The sequence below is a fragment of the Pogoniulus pusillus genome, chromosome 16 (assembly GCF_015220805.1).
Source record: "Pogoniulus pusillus isolate bPogPus1 chromosome 16, bPogPus1.pri, whole genome shotgun sequence".
In the NCBI taxonomy this organism is placed as follows: Eukaryota; Metazoa; Chordata; class Aves; order Piciformes; family Lybiidae; genus Pogoniulus; species Pogoniulus pusillus.
This window is the reverse complement of record NC_087279.1, coordinates 13,765,434-13,785,641: the sequence shown is the minus strand read 5'-3', so window position 1 is coordinate 13,785,641 and position 20,208 is coordinate 13,765,434. Positions and strand designations below refer to the sequence as shown.

The 20,208-nt window shown below is 59.1% G+C and overlaps 3 protein-coding genes across 7 annotated transcripts; 2 read left to right on the top strand and 1 right to left on the bottom strand.

Annotated features, from left to right (window-relative positions):
- Positions 1 to 974: 974 nt before the first annotated feature.
- Positions 975 to 13,280, top strand: GRM2 (glutamate metabotropic receptor 2). Of its 2 annotated transcripts, XM_064156629.1 has the most exons (7): positions 976 to 1,073; positions 1,348 to 1,542; positions 3,965 to 4,586; positions 6,717 to 7,554; positions 9,631 to 10,694; positions 11,599 to 11,773; positions 12,165 to 13,280. In XM_064156629.1, the coding sequence occupies exons 3-7, from the start codon at positions 4,128 to 4,130 to the stop codon at positions 12,236 to 12,238; spliced, it is 2,610 nt and encodes an 869-aa protein (XP_064012699.1). In that variant the 5' UTR covers positions 976 to 1,073; positions 1,348 to 1,542; positions 3,965 to 4,127; the 3' UTR covers positions 12,239 to 13,280. The 2 variants fall into 2 exon arrangements, with proteins under 2 accessions (XP_064012698.1, XP_064012699.1); XM_064156628.1 differs by lacking the exon at positions 1,348 to 1,542 and having other exon boundaries at positions 975 to 1,073.
- On the bottom strand, positions 13,231 to 17,313 carry RRP9 (ribosomal RNA processing 9, U3 small nucleolar RNA binding protein). Of its 2 annotated transcripts, XM_064156630.1 has the most exons (15): positions 17,266 to 17,313; positions 16,557 to 16,639; positions 16,368 to 16,483; positions 16,201 to 16,280; positions 16,051 to 16,092; positions 15,686 to 15,812; positions 15,365 to 15,489; positions 15,028 to 15,120; positions 14,834 to 14,934; positions 14,577 to 14,711; positions 14,328 to 14,390; positions 14,102 to 14,247; positions 13,919 to 13,998; positions 13,725 to 13,798; positions 13,231 to 13,630 (listed from the first exon to the last, which is right to left on the bottom strand). In XM_064156630.1, exons 1-15 carry the CDS (start codon positions 17,296 to 17,298, stop codon positions 13,489 to 13,491), a joined length of 1,440 nt encoding a protein of 479 aa, XP_064012700.1. In that variant the 5' UTR covers positions 17,299 to 17,313; the 3' UTR covers positions 13,231 to 13,488. The 2 variants fall into 2 exon arrangements, with proteins under 2 accessions (XP_064012700.1, XP_064012701.1); XM_064156631.1 differs by lacking the exon at positions 13,919 to 13,998 and having other exon boundaries at positions 13,542 to 13,630.
- A 75-nt stretch (positions 17,314 to 17,388) lies between these two features.
- Positions 17,389 to 20,132, top strand: NAA80 (N-alpha-acetyltransferase 80, NatH catalytic subunit). 3 transcript variants are annotated; one of them, XM_064156634.1, is made up of 2 exons: positions 17,389 to 17,761; positions 19,358 to 20,132. In XM_064156634.1, exons 1-2 carry the CDS (start codon positions 17,698 to 17,700, stop codon positions 20,074 to 20,076), a joined length of 783 nt encoding a protein of 260 aa, XP_064012704.1. In that variant the 5' UTR covers positions 17,389 to 17,697; the 3' UTR covers positions 20,077 to 20,132. The 3 variants fall into 3 exon arrangements, with proteins under 3 accessions (XP_064012704.1, XP_064012707.1, XP_064012706.1); XM_064156637.1 differs by lacking the exon at positions 17,389 to 17,761 and adding an exon at positions 17,770 to 17,921; XM_064156636.1 differs by lacking the exon at positions 17,389 to 17,761 and adding an exon at positions 17,937 to 18,303.
- Positions 20,133 to 20,208: the final 76 nt, after the last annotated feature.

Below are 20,208 nucleotides of genomic sequence, written 5' to 3'. Positions count from 1 at the left end.
AGAGGAGGCAGATCAAGAAGCATCATGTGAAGCCATTCCCCAACTTTGGTGATTGGGCTGGTGGTGAGTGTTAAGACTGTGTGGAGCACAGGGTTAGTGGAGCAATGGTGGTCCACTGGGTCCCCCCGAGAGCTTGAGGAGCAAGGGCAGGCTGGCTGGGGGGGTCTGTGCCAGCTGGGGGCATAAAATCGCAACTCGAGTTGGAGCTGTGTCTGGGCCTTCTGTCACCAGACTGGCACTCATCTGGAGACTCAGGCCAGGGGAGCAGACACAGCTGTGCCCTGCCAGCTTTGCTGAGGTGCTGGGCTGGTCCTGTCTGCTCTGGCAGGTCCTGCCACTGCCAAGCCTGGATCTGGCCATCCCTTGCTTGCATTTGGCTAATTCCTGGCTGTGTCCTGTCCTGCCTGTACCCTATCTTCTCTGGCTGTGTCCTGCCTGTACCCTAGCTTCTCTGGCTGTGTCCTGCCTGTACCCTAGCTTCTCTGGCTATGTCCTGTCCTGCCTGTACCCTAGCTTCTCTGGCTGTGTCCTGCCTGTACCCTAGCTTCTCTGGCTATGTCCTGTCCTGCCTGTACCCTAGCTTCTCTGGCTATGTCCTGTCCTGCCTGTACCCTGTCTTCTCTGGCTGTGTCCTGTCCTGCCTGTACCCTAGCTTCTCTGGCTGTGTCCTGTCCTGCCTGTACCCTAGCTTCTCTGGCTGTGTCCTGCCTGTACCCTAGCTTCTCTGGCTATGTCCCACCTGTGTCCTGTCTGGCCTGGTCATGTCCTGCGTGTCCTGCCTGAATTCTGCCACGTCCTCCCCTGCTTCGCTCAAGCCCTGACAGCTGCCGGTGCCCTGTCCGTCGCGGTGGTGCCGGGAGCGGGCGGAGAACAACAAGCGGGGCGGCCCCGGGGGTGCCACTGCCCGCCGGGCCGGGCCGGGCCAGGCCGGGGCGGGCGGGCGGGGGGCGGAGCGGCTCCGCTCGCCTGGGGCTGGCGGAGTGTCAGAGGCGGCGGCGGGAGGCGGCGGCAGCCGCATCTCCGAGGCAGCAGCTACACCGGCACCGGCTCCCGGCACAGCCCGCCGGACCCAGGTAAGGACTGCGGTCCCATCCCGACGCTCCCGGCCGCGCCCGTCCCCCGCAGAGCCCCGGCATCTCCAGAGCCTCGGAGCCCGCGGCAGAGGGAAACGGCGACCGGCGATACCCTGCAGCCGTCGGGGCTGCGGCACGGCGGGGCTCAGCGGCCGGTGTCGGGGTTCCTGGGGTTGCGGGAAGGGAGTCGAGCTTGGGCACCGGCACGGGCCGGCACGGGTGTGCGGGCGGGGCAGAAGGACACACGGACAAGATACCGGGCTTGTGGTTTCAGAAGAGGGCTCGGGGGGTCACCGTTCCCCCGGTGCCCCGACAGCGCCGACCACCAGAGCGGGCACAGAGTGGGAACCCTCCGCCGCAGCCCCCGGCCCCGGGCAGGAGCTGGCCGCCGTTCCCGGGACAGGACCGCGGGGATGACCGTCCGGCATGGCGGGGGCATCCCTCCATGCCCCTGCTGCCGCCCTCACGGGTGACTCTTCAACCGTCTCCGGCCGGGCAGAGTAGTGGCTTTGGGAGAGTGCTGCCGGGGCAGGGTATCTTGCGGGTGCTAGGGTGGGTTTGGGTTGGGATTTGGGTTGGACCACCTCAGGCCGTGCCCCCGGACCCTTGCGGGGTGCAGTGGGGCAGGCATCCTCCTCCTCTCCTGTCTCACCTCATTGTTGGGGTGTGTGGGCCAGGCTTGTGCCACCTTCTCTCACTGTTGCTTGCCCTATACTCTGTGCCCCCTGCCAGGCTGGGCAGGAGCATGTGAATGGCCTTGGTGGTAGAGGGCTGTGGGGTGAGCAGCCAGGGGAGGTGCTTTGGCCCCACAGGACACTGGAGCTCACAGACTGTGGAGCAGAGCATAGCTGTGGGGGTCCTGGCAGAGGTCAGTGTCAGGATGACCTATAGCCCCCCTGGGGAGGTGGCAATGGCAGCTTGTGCAAGCCTGGCTCATCCTGCACCCTCCCAGCACCAATGTTCTCACACGCCCTATGCCACCCCTGTGGGTGCTGATGTTGAAGAGGGTCAGGTCTCCTGGCAGCAGGTGGGGTGGGTGTGAAGAACTTGGGGCACGTAGGAGCAATGGCAGCTTGTCACTCATCCTACTCACAGATGCTTTCAGGAGAGGAGGCTGCCAGCAGCTGGCAGGAGCCTTCCCACCACACCATGGCCATCACGGTGGACTTCACTCTGCTCTGCCAAGTGTTTCACCTCCCCTAGTGTTCTCCAGATGTTTCTGTCCTCATCCCAACACCATGCCCACACAGCCAGGCAGCTGTGGGGATGGCCACAGCCCTGCTCATGGTGTCTCTTAGGTTTGCCCTTTCCAGAAAGCTTTACCTGAAGGTGTGTTTTATCTGGCAGGCCCTACTTGCTGCCCCAGAACATCTAGATTACAGAGATTTGGGTTCTGGGTGCTGCCGAGAGCCTGTGCTAGGCTCAGCCTACCACCAATGGGTTCTATCAACAGCCCATGTGCCCCTGGACTCTTTGCTGCTTGAGAAAGCCTTGGATCACTCAAAAGCATTCAGTGCCTGAAATAAGACAGGGACCCTTTCTTGGCTTCTTCCCCAAAATCCTTCAGATTGGGTAGTCAGGCAGGAGATGCCCTGAGATAGCTGGGAGCCAGTCTCAGGCAAACAGCAGCTGTGGACAGGCACTTTGGAGCACGAAGATGGAAAAGGTCCACATGCATCTTATTACCCCACCCCAATGCACCCCGAGTCACGCTGCTGCCTGCATTCCCCAGCCATGGGAACCGTCCGTCCTGGAGCACCATGGGGTGCCCTGCTCTTGCTTGGGGAGACTGCCAGCTGCAGGGGCTGCAGGGGGTCCAGCATGCTCCACATCACCCTCCCAGTTCATGTGCTCCTGTGAGCACTCTGCTTTGCCAGCCTGCGGGCGAGCCCCGGGACCCACTGCAGCAGCAGCAGCTTCCTATGCTGGGGCAGCCTGAGCTTTCTGGGCTCTCAGGGGGTCTCCTTCTCCTATGGCCTCTAAAATGCCGGCCCTGTGGGATTTCAGTAGTCAGCTTCAAATGGGAAACAAATCTCTCCCGTGGTTCAGGAAAAGACAACTGATCTCCGAGGGGACTGCATCTCCTGCCAAAAAAAAAGGCCTGCCTGCTGCAAAAGCCTTTGATTCCCCCGCGCCTCCGTGCTTTCTGCAGAGGGAGTCAGCAAAACTGGCTCTTACTTTTACTGAAATCTCTGAATTTAGTATACGGGGAAGGAAGGGGCGGTGGTGAGAGAACAGACTCTAAAGCGCGTCGCTGCGGGAGGATGAAGTCAGTGGCATGTCCCTGCTCCAGTCCCGGTGCCGCGGGCAGCGCCGGGGACAGCGCCAGAGGGCAGGGCAGCTCTGGGGGCATAGGATGGGGATTACACTGGTGGCTGGGTGCTGCGGGTGCCGCGGGCTCATAGCTGTCTGCTTTTGGCAGAACTCTTGGCTGGAGGTTGGGAGCTGTTGGCACTTGTGATGCTGCTATGTGGGTAAAGGGCTTAGGTGTCATCTCTGCCCAGGTGACAACTCTGGCTCCTTCCCTCCCCACCTCGAGGTTTTAGGGGCCAGTGAGCTGCCCCCCCACAGGCTGCTCTGCTCAATGTTTCCATAGGGCCAGCTCTGTGTCCTTCCTGCCCGTGCTAGTTCATTGTGGGAAGTGCTCTGTGATGACCAGTCTCTGTGCCACCGCATGTCCCCTGGGGTCTGTGTCATTTGCAGACGTGTCCTAGGATCCCAGGTCACTATGGGAGCTGTCACATCCTGGCTTCTTGATAAGGGCACCCTGGGTGGAGGGGCACTGGGACAGGGGGCACAGGCAAGCTCATGCCCTTGCTTTTTCATGCAGCACTGGCACAGTCCCTGGGGACATTCCCTGGGGACAGCAGCTTTACTCTTTGCTTTTCCAGGTGCTGAGGCTTCTGCCAGGGAGACACGACCCCCCCTCCTCCTGACACCACACCGTGCCACCCCCTGCCACCCAATGCATGGGAACTGCCTGCCCTCATCTTGACAGGTGGCAGTGGGTGACACGGGGCGGTGTGGGTCCCCTGGCCAGTGCTGCCACATCCCATGGCGGTCCCCTTGGCTGCTTGGCTGTGGCTGATGCACCTAGCCACCTGCCTGGCTGCTGGGCATGGCATGGCTGGCAAAAAGGAGATCAGCATGGATGGGGACCTGGTGATTGGGGGCCTCTTCCCAGTCCATGAGAAAGGAGTGGGGAGCGAAGACTGTGGCAAGATCAATGAGCACCGAGGCATCCAGCGCCTGGAAGCCATGCTCTTTGCCCTGGATGAGATCAACAAGGATAGGAGCATTCTGCCAGGGGTGAAGCTGGGTGCCCACATCCTCGACACCTGCTCCAAGGACACCTACGCTCTCGAGCAGTCCCTCGACTTTGTCCGTGCCTCCCTCACCAAGGTGGACGGCTCCGAGCACATCTGCCCCGACGGCTCCTATGCTGTCCATGATGATGTGCCCACTGCCATCACTGGTGTCATCGGGGGCTCCTACAGCGACGTTTCTATACAGGTACTGCTTGTATGGCACAGGGATACTCTCATGTCCCTCATGGTGATTCTGTGCCCTTTTCTGCAATGGAGAGGGAATTCCAGCCTGGCACCTGAGATAGACATCCCTCCTCTGCTGTGGTGGTTGACTGCAGCCCTGATGCTGACCGGGATCCCCTTGGGGGCTGTGGGGAGCCCCCACTCACCGTAAGCCAGTGGATTTATCCCACATGGGGACGGGGGTTTATTCCTCTCCCAGTATTGGCAGCTAGTGCAGCTCCTCAGCCCAGGACACTCTCAGTGCTCAGGTCCATGCTGTCCTTGGTGCCACCATGCTGCTGAATCCCTCGTCACTGCTAGGTGGTCTAAATGGTGCCAGCTGCCTTCCAGCAGCATTGGTACTGGTCCTTGGCATGCCATATCCTAGCATGGGTCTGGAGAAGGATGCTGGCCCTTTCCTGCCTGACATACGCTGCCAGTGCCTGGCGCTGCTCTTCTGGACAAAGGAAGAAAACAAGATGCTGCCAGCTGCCTGAATGGCCATGGCCATACCATGGCTATCCCTGTCCACCCTGGCCAGCATAGAGATGGTTACTGTGGTGCCTTGGCTCCCAGTGGGTGGCTGTCCCTGGGAGCTGCCATAGTGTGGGAGAAGAGGTTGGCTGACCTCCAGCCTCATGGGTCCTGTCTGCCATGGGCCGGATGGGCAGTGGGGCTCAAGGCCACCCCCCAGCACAACAGTGACACTCCCAATGTCAGAATCATGACAGGGATTCTATGGTGGCAATGTGTAGACACTGCTCCCGGCAGACAGGCGCCCAGTCAGAGCAAGAGCCACCACAGCCTCCAAGCCCAGCCCAGGAGGTGCAGCCAGTTGTGAGGGGACATCTGTCTCCAAGGGGGTCATCCATAGGGCTGCCTGATCTGGGCAGAGTGGGCACAGGAGCCATTGCCCTTACATCCGCAGTGATCCCATGGGAAGCAGCACCTCTAGTCTTGGCCCCAGCAGTCACCCTTGGTGGAGGGCAGCTCAGTCCTCCAAACTGACTCTGCAAACCCCAGGGCTGGCATCAGCAGAGGAGCATCTCCTGCGGGTGCAGGAGGCTCTGTAGCCAACTGAATGCCAGGTCTGCCCATGGGCCACAAGAGCACTAAGATTTACCGAGTTCCCGGGGTATGCCAAACCCTGTCTGCCGGTCCCCAGCGTCCCTGCATCCTCCCGGCCGTAGGGTGGAGGGAGCTGGGGCTGGGTGATGCAATGCTGGGTGCTGTAGACAGCAGCCCAGTCCACGGGTTCTTGTCCTTCCCCTTGCTGGAGGACCCGGTGTGTCACCACGGCTGGGAACACTGTCCCGACAACGGCCAGACAGGCGGTGTCACGGGTAGCCCGTGTGCCATCCAGGGAACGCAAGAAGCGCTAGGGTGGCACAGAGCGCTGGCAGCTCCCGCTGTGAGGCAAGGCCAAGGCACGGCATCGCTGCTCTAGAGGCGTGCTTGCCGTTAGGGAACTTCATCGTCAGGAGCCTTTGCCCACACTAATGAAGCTGCAGCTCTCGCCTGGGGCACAGCGAGACGCGGGCAGGCTTTTCAGCCCCGCTGGCATGACCGAGCCCCTGCCTGGCTGCCTCAAGGTCTGGGCTTAGCAGCCTCATTAGTGGGGCTTTTTTCCCCTTTGAAGATAACAAAGGCTTCTGCCGAGCAGTGGAATGTGCTGGTCCTGCTGGGCTGCTGCTGTGGGATACTCAGGTGTTGATCCCCAGGCCCAGCCCTGCATCCCCCCAGCTCCCAGACTCCTTTTGCCCCCCATGTCAGGGGGCTGCCAGGCACCCCGACTTTCTCCGTACCCTCTCACACAGGGCACCTTCGGCTGAGTTTCTGCTTTTGCCATGAATCCATTCAACCCCTCCCCATCCCTGAACGTTGGAGGCGAGTTTGAAATTCTAACATAGAGAAATGAGCACAGCTGTGGGCTCAGGCAGCCCTGGGAGTGTGCCATTTGTCCGTCTGTCCACTAACAAGGACCCTCCAGGTGGATGGGAACTTGCTCATCAGCCCTGTGGCCATGCTTAGGGGGTGTCATGGAACACTTAGTGTTGGGCAGGGGTCCTCTGATGGGAATGCCTCTTCAGACACTCTCTTCTCCTCCATGCAGGTGGCCAACTTGCTGCGGCTCTTCCAGATCCCCCAGATCAGCTATGCCTCCACCAGTGCCAAGCTCAGTGACAAGTCCCGCTACGACTATTTTGCCCGTACTGTCCCACCAGACTTCTACCAAGCCAAAGCCATGGCAGAGATCCTCCGTTTTTTCAACTGGACCTATGTCTCCACGGTGGCCTCTGAGGGTGACTATGGGGAGACAGGGATCGAAGCCTTTGAGCAAGAGGCCCGCATGCGCAACATCTGCATCGCCACCTCGGAGAAGGTAGGGCGCTCCATGAACAAGAAGACCTATGATGGAGTGGTCCGGGCCCTGCTGCAGAAGCCCAATGCCAGAGTGGTTGTACTGTTCACCAGAAGTGAAGATGCCCGGGAACTGCTGACAGCTGCTCAGAGAGCAAACGTGTCCTTCATGTGGGTGGCCAGTGATGGGTGGGGAGCCCTTGAAAGTGTGGTGGCTGGGAGCGAAGCAGTGGCGGAGGGAGCCATCACCATTGAACTGGCAGCCTACCCCATCAAGGAGTTTGCTGCCCACTTCCTTAACCTCCACCCCTACAATAACAGCCGAAATCCCTGGTTTCGGGAGTTTTGGGAGCAGAAGTTCAAGTGCAGCTTCCACACACAGGACTGTAGCTGGTATTCCCTCAAGACAGGCAAGTTTGAGCCAGAGTCCAAGATAACATTTGTGGTCAATGCAGTCTATGCCATGGCTCATTCCCTTCACAACATGCACCAGGTGCTGTGTCCCAACACCACCAAGCTCTGCGATGCCATGAAGCCTGTCAATGGCAAGAAGTTATACAAGGACTTCATACTCAATGTTAATTTTGATGGTAAGTACAAATGGGGTCTGGCTGGCCAACTGGAAAGGGACGGGTTGAGGGGCAGTGAAAAGAGACACCAATCTGACCCAAGATCCTCTGATTTCTCCAGCCTGCCTATACCCAGGAACCCTTTAGCTGTGGGCTGTGCTTATCCCAGAATGCCAGCATCAAACCATCACCCTTTGGAGGCAATACAGGCCTTCAGTCCCTAGTGTGGAGAAGCTAGTGACCAGCTTCGTTCTGCTACAGCTGGGTGGGGCCAATGCCACAAGGGACCCTCTGAGAACATAGGTCCTTGAAGACTTCACCTGCAAGTCTTGTTTTACTCGCATATCAGGGATTAAACTGGTGGGGTGCCCTTAATCAGGGATCCACACAGATAGTCTGGGGTGAGTTAGAAGCATGTCAGCTGTGACTTGGGCTGAGCCCAGCTACCCAGGTGTCACTGAGAGCCATGAAGGCTGCAAAATCCTTGTCTTTGCCCCTGCAGGGCTGGCTGGGGCTGCCAAGCTCTTTGACACTTGGGGAAGTAGTTCAGCTTTGCTTTCCTGCTCCTAACACGTACACAGGTGGTATGAGAGTGTGGCTCTGTTCTTCCATGGAGAAAGATCTTTGAGCCCTGGTAGACAGCAAGTTCTACATGGGACAGCAAAGTACCCTTGGGGCCAAGAGAGCAAATGGCACCCTGGGGTGCATCAAGAAGTTTGTACAGCAGGATTAGGGAGGTTCTCTCCCTCTACTCTGCCCTAATGAGACCACACCTGGAATACTGTGTCAAATTTTGGGCTCCCCAATTTAAGAGAGACAGAGACCTGCTGGAGAGAGTCCAGCCAAGAGCTGCAAGGATAACTGAGGGACTTGAACATCTCCCATATGGAGAGAGACTGAGACACCTGAGACTGTTTAGTCTGGTGAAGACTGAGGGGAGATCTGATCAATGTCTATAAATATCTGAGGGGTGGGTGTCAAGTGGATGGGGCCAATCTCTTTTCAGTGGTGCACAGTAATAAGACAAAGAGCAACAGGTACAAACTTGAACATAGAAGGTTTCAGCTCAACACTAGGAGAAACTTCTATACAGTGAGGGTGACAGAGCACTGGAACAGGCTGCCCAGAGAAGTTGTGGAGTCTCCTTTTCTGGAGACTTTCAAAACTCACCTGGATGCATTCCTGTGTGGACTACCCTAGGTGATCCTGCTTTGGCAGGGGGATTGGACTTGATCTCTGGTGGTCTCTTCCAACCTCTAATAATCTGTGATTCTCTGGTATTGCACTCACTTAGACTCCTTTGATGAACCCCAACTGTTACCACTCGTACTTTGGCAGGAGGAGTTGGACTTGATCTCTGGAAGTCCCTTCCAACCTCTAATGTTCTGTGATTTTGTGTCTGGGGGCCAGTGCCCACCAAAGCCATTCTACCATTTGCCTTCTTAGATGGATGGGGAAAGGGAAAATGTGACAAGAGACTCATGGGTCAAGACAGATGCAGTTTAATAGGACAAAAGCAAAGGCTGTGTGTGGAAGCAAGAGCAAACAAAAATATTCTCTACTTCCCATCAGCAGATGATGTCCGTCCGCTCCCCAGGATGCAGGGCTCCAATACATGTAGTGGTTACTCAGGAGGACAAACCTCATCAGTGAATACCTCCCCACACTTCTTTCTTTACCTGAGCTTTTGTAGCTGACGTGATGCCATGTGGTATGAAATGCCCTTTGGCCAGTTTGGGTCAGCTGGCCCAGCTGTGTCCTCTCCCAAGATCTTGCCCACCCCTCAGCCTACTGCTGTTGGGGGGAATGTTGGCAAAGCACAGCCTTGGTGCCGTGTGAGCACTGCTCAGCAGTAGCCATTGATAACAGCAGTGTGTTATCAACACCTTTTTGTAGCTACCACAAAACACAACACTGAGAAAGAGAGTTAAATCCATCTCAGCCAAACCCAGTACAGAGAGTGAAGGCAGGGACCAGGCTGGACATTTGTTGGTGACCGTAGTGGAATACAACCCTTTGAATGAGGCCTGCCTCCACTCCAGCAGCAAGCCCTCTCATGCTCTAGGGCAATGACAGCCTGCCTTCCCCTCTCTCCAGCTCCATTCAGGCCAGCAGACACCAAGAGTGTGGTTCGATTTGACCCATATGGCGATGGCATTGGGCGCTACAACATCTTCAACTATCACTACGTGGATGGGCGATATCGGTATCAGAAGGTGGGCTACTGGGCTGAGGGGCTCGTCCTCAACACCAGCCTCATCCCATGGGCTGAGGCCTCCATCCCCGTGTCCCAGTGCAGCGACCCCTGCAAGAAGAATGAGATAAAGAGTATGCAGCCTGGAGACATATGCTGCTGGATCTGCATCCCCTGCCAGCCCTACGAGTACTTGCTGGATGAGTTCACCTGCATGGACTGTGGTCTCGGTTACTGGCCCAATGAGACGCTGAATGGCTGCTACGAGTTGCCCCAAGAGTACATCCGCTGGAAAGATGTCTGGGCCATTGGTCCTGTCACTATTTCTTGCCTGGGTTTTATCTCTACTCTCTTTGTTTTTGGAGTCTTTGTGAAGAACAATGACACCCCCATTGTGAAGGCCTCTGGCCGGGAGCTCTGCTACATTCTCCTGACCGGAGTCCTCATGTGCTACAGCATGACCTTCATCTTCATCGCCAAACCCTCCACTGGGGTGTGCACACTGCGGCGCCTGGGGCTGGGCACGTCTTTTGCTGTCTGCTATTCAGCCCTCTTGACCAAGACAAATCGTATTGCCAGGATCTTCAGCGGGGTGAAGGAAGGAGTCCAGCGCCCACGATTCATAAGCCCCACATCGCAGGTGGTCATCTGCATGGCCCTCATCTCTTGCCAGCTGATCATCGTCATCATCTGGCTGCTAGTGGAAACCCCTGGCACAGGCAAGGAAACAGAGCCTGACAAGAGGTACATTGTCACTCTCAAGTGCAACAATCGTGACTCCAACATGCTCATTTCTCTCACCTACAATGTCCTCTTGATTGTCCTCTGCACGGTCTATGCCTTCAAGACACGAAAATGCCCTGAAAACTTCAATGAGGCCAAGTTCATTGGTTTTACCATGTACACCACCTGTATCATCTGGCTGGCCTTCCTGCCTATCTTCTATGTCACCTCCAGTGACTACCGAGTAAGAGCCTGAGGGTTTGGGTTTTTTCTGGGGGGGCTCTAGTATAACTTGGAGAACTTGATTAGTCCTGGTAATTTGCCCCCCCCCCAAGGGGATTGTGTCTAGGAGACGTGTGTGCCTGTGGAAGGGTCTTTGGCCTTGGACCTGGTGATAGTCACCTCAGCACTGGGGCATTCAGGACCAGGTGAAGGATGGCTGAAGGGCTGTGGCTGAGGGACCAATGAATCCTGGGGAGAAGATCCCCTCCTTTGACAGACAATTTGCTAGGGCAAGGATAGGAAACAGCCCTAAGACCTCCAAAGACTCCCTGACCTGACCATAGAGGATTGATTGCCATCCTTCAAACTCAGAATGCAAAGGCATGAGATAGTTCATCCAGGCAATCACCCATGAGGGCATGAACGCCAGCCCCACGGCCAGCATGGTGCCTGGGTAGCCCAGCAGTGCCAAGGACTGAGGATCATGAGATGCACCCAACAGCACTCAATCCGTCTGGCAAAGGTGCCCAGATATGTTCTTGCTGGGCCTAAAGAACTTGGTAGGGGTGGCTGCTCTCAAGGGCTTTTAGAGAGGACCTGCATCCCCCAGTGAGAGAGGACACTGAGGTGGGGGGTACTGCGCTCTGGCCCCAAGCACTATGCCAAAGCAGCATGTTGGCTAGGCTGAGGCTGCTGTTCGAGTCTATCTGCTTTCAGGAGCAGCACGCCCTTATTAGGGCAGCGACCATCCTCTGCCCGTGGGTATCCAGCAGGTCCACCCTGCCAGAGCGACCTGGTGTGGGGTGAGATATCCCTATAGGGCACGGGCAGCAGACTGCCTGGTGGGGCTGGCTGGTGCTACAGTGAGGGCTTCATCCTGCCCAGCTTGGGGCAGAAGGACACGTGACACCCACTCCTGTCTTCAGGTCCAGACAACAACCATGTGCATCTCAGTGAGCCTCAGCGGCACCGTGGTCCTCGGCTGTCTCTTCACCCCCAAGCTCCACATCATACTTTTCCAGCCACAGAAGAATGTGGCCAGCCACCGCGTGGGCACCGCTCGGTTCAGCGTAGCACCGGCCAGCTCCAGCCAATCCCACGGTGAGTATGGCAGAGATGGGGAAGGGCTGGGGGCAGCACCTCATTTCTGGCAGGGGGACAGAAACATCCCAGCATGGGCACCTGAAGGAAAGTGAGGGGGTGCAGAGTAGGACGTGAGTGGGAGAGACGATTCTGAGTGAGGACATTCCTTTTCTTTGTTCCTCATCTCCTGTGGCTGCAAACCTCAAGGATGCAGCACAGCCTGCCAGGGTGGGTACTGCTTCTAGTGACCTCTTCTTGCCTTGAGGGTACATGGCTGCCTCTAGCACCCTCCACTCCAACCCTGGGGAACGCAGCCCCCTGGGCACCCGCCACCCGTGGCAGTGGGATGCCTGGGAGGGGTGCTGCTGCCAGGCTCCAACCTGGTTCTGACTGCTGCCTTCCTGGGCAGGCTCGGCCTCGCAGTTCGTGCCCACGGTGTGCAACGGTCGCGAGGTGGTGGACTCCACGACGTCGTCGTTGTGAAGGATGGGGGTGGCCAGGCCGCGGTGCTGCTGCTCCTGCCCGCGGCTACGCTGCACCCCGGCTCCCTCCCCAAGGAAAGCAGTGCCTGCAGCACGGCCAGCTCAGGTGCCGGAGACAGCCAGAAGGCTCAGCCCTACCCCAGCACAAGCTACGCTTCCAGTGTGTTGGGTCACAGCATGTGTCACCCGTCCCTTGCACTGAGCCACGTTCTGTGTTCCCTGTCCCCTGCACTGAGCCATGGTGTTGAACTGAGCTGTGATATACATCCCCTGCCTCGTACCTGCACTGAGCCATAGTGTATGTCCCTCTAAATCACCTGCACCGAGCCATGGTACATGTCCCTTGCACTGAGCTGTGGTGTACTTTGCACATTCCCAGCACTGAGCTGTAGTGCATGTCCCCATTCCCTGCACCACTCTGTGGTGCAAGCTGCTCCACCTCGTCTTTTGCACTGAGCCCTGGTACAGGTCCTGGTCCCTTGACCTCTGCACCGAGCTGTCGTGCACATCTTCATGGCCCTGGCAGAGGGCTGTGGTGCACGGCTCGACTCCCCCTTCACCAAGCCGTGCTACAAATCATGCTTTGCTTGCACTGGCCACACCCCAACTCCTGCTCCACGCTGAGCCCTGTGCTGGCACATCACCCTTACCCCTGCTGCATTGCCCATCCCTTCCCTGCTGCAGGGCCTTTCCTGGCACCCATGTGCCACGTCACACCCAGTGTCCCACTGCTCCCTGTACTTTGCAGCTCCACTTTTCCCTCCCTGTTTTTGGCCCCAGGAAAGCTGTTGAGTGCTGCTGGGCTGGCCCCAAGCCCCCTCCCTTGCTGTGCATAGTGCTTCTCACCCCTTTGCAGGAGAGGGGGCAGGGGCAGATACCAAAGTCTGCTGTGCCCTGGCTCCTGCGGAGCCCAGAGGGGTCTGGCGGGGCCTGGGCAGGTATTTGAGCCCAACCAAGTTTTTAAGAGTAGATGAATTTCTCTGAACAAGAGTGTCATTTTCCCCCCTTTTGTAATTTATGTAAATAAAGTGGTTTGGTTTTGTTTTGGTTGTGGTTTTTTTTAAAGCAGTAGTCCAGAGCTCAGGCCTGGCCAAACCTCAGGGAAGGGGGCAGACCCTCGCAGAGGGCAGAGCCACACCATGACATGGGAGCCAGCAGTGTCAGGGGGTCAAACACCCTCTGCTCATGTCCTGCTGGCCCCAGGAAGATGGGTACATGCAGGACATGGGGAGAAGCTCAAGGGACAGGGTTTTAGTGACTGGCTTCAGCAGCTCCAGAGTCAGGGCACTGGGAGGTGTCAGGGGCTTTGGGGCTAGGAGGTGCTGCTCTCCGCTTCAGGGGAATGATGCAGATGCTGTTTTTGGCTTCTTTGATTCTCCACCACCGGCCAAGCCTATAGATGAGAGAAGGGGAAGTCATCCTCTACTGAGCTGTGGAGGAGAGGGGTGGGGGATGCACCCCCAGGCAGCTGGGGCAGGGGTGGGTACCTGTGTTCCTGCCCGACGCCAGCCACCAGGAAGTCACCAGCTGATGAGAACTTGAGGCTGTTGACAAAACCCACCTGGAGGAGACAGAACAGGGGTAAGGAGCTTCTAAAGCATCCTGTTGCCCAGGGAAAGGAGGCCATGCTAAGATAGTCTTTCAGTCCAGGTCTAGCAATCCAAGCCTTTCCCATCCATACCAAAGGGATATCCCATAGTGGCTCCAGCTTCCGAAATCCTTCGCTGCACTTCCAGAGTTTCACGCTGGCACTGTGGGAGCCTGGGGCAGAGAGGAGACTTCCCTGCACCCCAATCTGAGGAAGGGAGCAGGATGGCACCCCCCTGCACCTCCAACCCCCTGCTCCAAAGTGGCTACTACACACCTGTAGCCAGGAGGTCACTGCTGCGCAGGGCAGCCACTGCTGAGACCCAGTATGGCTGCTGCAGGTCCTGAGTGCCCTGCATGCCATGTGCTTGCCGGGCCAATGCCAGTGGCTTCTTCTTTGTCAGCCCCCACAAGGCTATAGACCTGCCATGGAGAGAAGGGGTGAGAGGCCTGAGAGGGACACCATCTGCCCACTATGAGCACAGCCCTGGTCCTGTGCTTACCCATCATCGGCACCTGACACCATGTGCTCCTCGTTGATGAGCTGGATACAGTCGATAGAACCCCTGTGACAAGAAGGAGCAACTACCATCAGCTATGAGCAAGCTTTGGGATCCTATTTAGGAGACAAGGGCTCACTGAACCATCAAGCATCTGGGTGTGGGCAGGCTTTCCATGATGTGTAGTATCCACATACCACTGCCCCAGCTGGACCCACCCGATCACAGCCCTCACCCCCACCCCAGACCTACTGGTGCCCAGAGAACACGAGCTGTGACTCCTCGGGGATCTTCCAGAGCCGCACAGAGCCATCCCTTCCCCCTGATGTCACGCAGCACTCCCGGCTCAGGCTATCCAGCCCTGTAATGACATCCTGGTGCCCAAACCTGGACGACAAAACGGCAAATACCTGAAGCAAGTACAACCCTCCATCTGCAGCCTCACCTACACCAGGGCATGCCATGGCAGTGTCAGGGTCTGTGGGGTGTCCTCCCACCCTAAGTCTTACAGGGTCTCCACATATGCGTTCTCTGCCACATTCCAGACCTTGACGGAGCGGTCATGGGAAGCACTATACAGCTGGTGTGTACCCTTACGGAAGGACAGGCCCTGTGGACAGATGGACAGGCCCCAGCAGTGAGGGATGCTGGGAAGGATGCAGTTGCCCAGCCCCCCAGGCATCATGGCTCTCTTCTGACTCACCGAGACAGCATCACGGTGTCCAGTGAAGATGTGCAAGCGCTTGCAGGTGGCTGCATCCCAGATCATGATCAGCTTGTTCCTGTCTCCTGTGGCCTAGTAGACAGCAGGAAATGCCCAAGACCTGCCTCTTGGGGACCCACAGCCCACCTCAGCATCCACTCCCACCCCATGTTCTTTGGGGGTCTCAGGATCCCAATTTTTGCTCTAGTTGGGGCAGGGGCTACTTTAGCTCAGAAAGACACATCTGAGAATGAGATATTGCTCCTCTATGAAGAGATGCACTCCCCATGCCCACCTCTCTGCCCCACACAGCAGTGCCAGCCCCTTCTACTCATACCAGGTACTTGCCATCTGATGAGATGGCCATGCAGAGGATGTGGGACGCATGCCCCATGTGCCGCTCCTCAGTGCCCTTCTTCCCTCCAGGGACCATGCACAGCCTCTTCCCACTTTCCACCTCCCCTGTGGAAAAGGCACCATTATCACCCCCTGAGAACCTTTCACCACTTCAGAAAATGTCAATGAGTCTCCAACAGAGGTTGAAACAATACTAGCAACCAAGCCACCTCTGTGGGCATCCCAAGGTCCTGCTGCTGCAGGGTCCCTACAGGGTTCAGGGTGGGGGAATAGTGAGCCATGGGTCCAAGGGAACACTTGCATTTGATAAGGGAGCCATCCTTGGAAGCAGAAAAGATGAATCTATCATCAGGAGAGATGACGAGGCAGGTGACAGGCAGCTGGTGCCCCCGCAGCACACGGATGCTGGCTGGATCTGGAGGCTGCACCTGCATGGAGAGCAAGATGTGAGCTGGGCTGCCCTGGCCCCTTGCCCAGGCATGAGTGTCTGAGCACGGCCCCCTCTCTTTTCCAGGGCACCAGTGTCTGGCAACTCGGGCGGGAGAAGGGTCCTGGCCTCATAACTGGTAACCAGCATGGCAACGTGGGGTGCTGGCCGTGGCTGTGCCCGAGTCTCCCCCAGAGCCGCTGCTTACAGTCTGTCATCCCCCATCACGGGGCACTTACATCTTTGGCGACCAGACGCTGCAGCCGCCCCTTCTGCTCGAGCTGCGGGAGAAATGGGAGACTGAGCAGAGGCGGCCTCGGCCCCGCGGGGTGGGAGCAGTGCCCACTGCCGCCGCTGGGACCGAGGGTCGCCCTCGCCCCACTGTTTACCACATCCTCCTTCAGCCGGTCACCGATGAGATCCGTCGGCAGAGCCTCTTCCTCCTCCTCCTCTGCCGCCCGCTCCTCTTCTGCAGCGGACACAGTGCATGAAGGCTTAGTTCAGCGCCCGGGGCCGCCCCACCTAGGTACGGGCACTGAGGCCAGGCAGGACTCACCGTGCTGGCGGAGCTCCTCCAGGTACAGCTTGGCTAGACGCAGCTTCTTTTCCTGCGGCGTTTCCTCCACCTCCTCCTCCGCTGCCTCCCGCCGCCGCCGCCGTCCCAACGACGGGCTGCGGGGACAGGTGTGAGCACAGACACACTAACCGGCACCGGCACCGGCACCTCCTTCGGGGCAACGCTTACCTCTCCGGCTCCGAGTCGCTGGACACCTCCTCATCGACAGGTCGGCCGGCAGCCGCACGCGGCCTGCCCTCGGTGCCCGGGACCTGCGGGATGAACCGGGATGCTCAACGGGACGGCTCCGATTACCGGGGCAGTCCCGCCCTCTGCTCGGGCCTCACCGCCGCTCGCGGGCGCCGCCGTGCCGCTCCGCGCGGGGCCTTGCCCCTCCTGCCGCCCGCCGCCGCCGCCATGCCGCCGCTGCACGTGGTGCCCGCCCCGCTCCGCCCCGCGGCAGCGAGCGAGCAGGCTCCACCTCCGCGGCCCCGGTGCCGCCTACCCGCGTCGGGCCCGTCCCGCAGCGGCACCCCGCCCTGGCACTGGGGCGGTGACACTGCTCGACCTCTCAGCGCTGGCGCTGCCCTCTCGCGTTCCTGGGCGCTGTGCCCTGCCGCTTTCGTGGGGTTCTCTGCGCTGCTGGTGCATGTTCAGCTGCTCACTGCCAGCACCCCCAGAGCCCCCTGCCTGCCTGCTCTCAGCCACTCTGTCCCCAGCCTGTAGTGCTGCTTGGGGTTGTTGTGGCCAAAGTGCAGAACCCTGCACTTGGCCTTGTTCAGTCTCATCCCATTGGCCTCTGCCCACCCATCCAGCCTGTCCAAGTCCCTCTGCAGGGCTCTCCTAGCCTCCAGCAGCTCCACAGCTGCTCCTAGCTTGGAGTCATCTGCAAACTTACTGATGCTGCACTCAGTCCCCTGGGCCAGATCATCGATAAAGATGTTGAACAGGGCTGTGCGCAGCACTGATCCCTGGGGCACACCACTAGTTTGAGTCCAAGCCCCAACAGTTCCGAGGGGCCCCCCAGGGGTCTGGAAACAGCGGGGGAGCCCTGCTGACGCTCGCCCAACTACAGACCGGCCATTCCCTGCCGGGGACTCGCTCCCGCCAGCCACCCCCGGGACGCAGCCCGGTTGGCAGAGTCCCACGGCCGTGCGAAGGGGCGCCGGGGCCCGGCTAGGGAAGGCGGCCGGGATAGAGGCAGCGGCAAGCAGTGGGTCGGGACGTGGCAGTGGGTACATATGCGAACCCCGCCCCACTCGGGCGCTCAGCGGGTGGGGAAAAAGGGAGAGGGCCTCCGGCCGCGAGGGGGCGCGACTCGGGCCCAGAGATGTGGCGAGGCGGAAGTGAGCGACGAGAGCGGAAGTGGCGGCGGCGGCTGGGACGGCAGCTCGGTACGGGCGAAATGGGGCCCAGGAGAGGGGGGGAGAAGGGAGGAGAGAAAGGGAAAGGGAGATGGATCAGTGATGGATCAATTAAAGAGGCGGTGATGATGCGATCAGCGATGCGTTAGTGATGGATCAGAGGTGGCGTCAGTTGCGGGATCGGTGATAGGTCAGTGAGGGGTCAGTGAGGAGTGAGGTCTGGGTTGGTGATGGGGCCCGTGGCGGGTCAGTGATGGCTCCGTCACCAGCCACTGGTGTGCAGGAGGTGCAGCCGTGGAGCAGGGCAGCGATCACCTGGGTGGAGCCGTTCGGGTTCGTATGCCACGTGTGGGTGCACTGTGTTTTAGAGTGCTTGTCGAGCGCAGGAGAGGTGTGTGCCCTGTGTGAGAATGCAGCCTGACATGGGTGAGGGCCGTGCGAGGGCCCGGGCAGACCTGTCATCCGCTCTGCGGAAGCAGATCCAAGAGCTGTGGTTGGCCATGACCTGGGCTGCTTCCTGCTGCAGTGTTGCGCAGGCACCGAGGGCGCGGGAGCCAGCCGCATCAGGCAGGGTGAGTGTGGGCAGCGGGAGTGCCAGCGAAGTGGGCGGCAAGCCGGGTGGTCGTGAGCAGGGTGAGCAGTTCTGTCCCTCTGGGCAGGGGTTGGAGAGTGGCAGGTATGGGAGGGAAACTAGACACCAGGGTGGGCAGAGTTTGGCAGAAGCAGGCAGGAGGAAAGGTGCTGGGGCAGCTTACCCTCTGCTCAGGGCCTTTCTGAGTTCAGGAGAGAACTAAGAGCGTTTTGGTGTGGGCTTGCTGGGGAGACAACAAGTAATTGTCACACATCTAGGGGTGCCAGTGGGGCCTTATGGTGCTGTGTGGCCTCTGAAGCTGAGAGTATGGGCTGGGCTGGGAGTTGAGGGTCATGGAGATGTGCAGGGGGAGGGAGGCTGTGACTTTAGAGGGGCATCCTGATGGGACAGGGGGCAGGCCCAGCCCCTACACCGTTCAGAGCAGGAAGCAGGACAGTTTGCAAGCAGGGCAGTTTGCTCAACTCCAGTCTGTAAGCCAGCACAGCAGTTCCTCCTGCCTTCTGTCTGTGTCTTCTCCTTTCAACGGGAACGGCTGCCGGGCCAGGAGAGGGGTCCCTGCTTGCTCGGATTGTGGCTGGAGACTTCTGGCTCCATAGTGGTCGGTGGGGTCCCCATCATGCCTCTGCATGGGTGTGGTGTGGCTGGGATCTGCTCAGCTCCATGGTGCTGCAGCCCTCTCTTACAGGCCAGAGATGTGTAGCTAATCTCAGGTAGATGCTCAAGTGACAGAAGCTGGTAGCAGGGCTGGGGAGGGGGCAAGGTCAGCCCTATGCCTCCTGCCCCTTTGCTGGCTCAGTGGTGCTAGACCTGCCCACAGGTCTTATACCATGGGTGCCTGGAGCCAGCACCATGCACCACTTCCCTACTGTGGTGCTGTCATTTGGCCTTGAACCTGCCACTAACCTCTGCAAACCCATCTGACTGTTCTGCTGGGGAGCTGCACCTGCACCGGGGCTGGTACCAGGTTGGGAGGGGACACATGAGGTCTGTTGCCTTCTGCCTCGTAAGCTGTGGCCTGCTTGGTCTCCTGTCAGTGAGAAGAATGGGCTCTGTGTCGGAGGAACTCAGCCTGGTCCCCCTGCACCAGAGGCCGGAGCTGCTGGAGGCCTGCGCCGAGCTGCTGGGCGAGGAGTGGGGCAAGAGCCGGGCGTCGCGGCTCCACACGCTGCAGCGCTCCTCGGACGCCTTCCCTGCCTGCCTGCTGCTGCTGCGGAGCCAGCGCCCTTCTGAGGCCCCGGCTGCTCGGGAGGGTCCCTACCAGCTTGTGGGACACGTCCGGCTCTCCCGTGTGGCTGGCCGGCCCCATGACCTCTTTTTGGAGAGTGTGGTGGTTCCCCGGGCACTGCGGGGCCAAGGCTATGGGCGGCAGCTGATGGAGGCCACTGAGCGGTGGGCGCGGGCTCGGGGCTTTGGCTGCCTGCACCTTACCACCCACGACAAGCAGCATTTCTATGCCCACCTGGGTTTTGTCCTGGGTGAGCCGGTGCAGAGTGTGGCCTTCCTCAGCCCCGCCATATCCACTGAGGTGCTGCGGCTCTTCTCCACCTGTCCCAGCACTGCCACCACCACGCGAAAGGTGCCCACTGCACCGCCGCCTCCCCTCCTACCCCCTGCTGCTCCCCCACCCCCACCCCCAACGACCGTGATATGGGCAAGGGGAGTTCTGGCTGAGAGCAGCGGACAGAGCCTCCTGGAGACCCCCCACCGCGATGCCAAAGGGCTGCCCATCTTTTGGATGAAGAAGAACATCTGAGCAGGCCCAAAGCTAGTGATTAAAAGCAGTGCAGGCAGGGGCTGCCTGCCCCAGTGCTGCCTGACTGCCTGGCATTCTTAGGAGCTGGCACCAGCTCTCCCAGCCTCCACAGTTTGCCCTAGCCCCATTCCT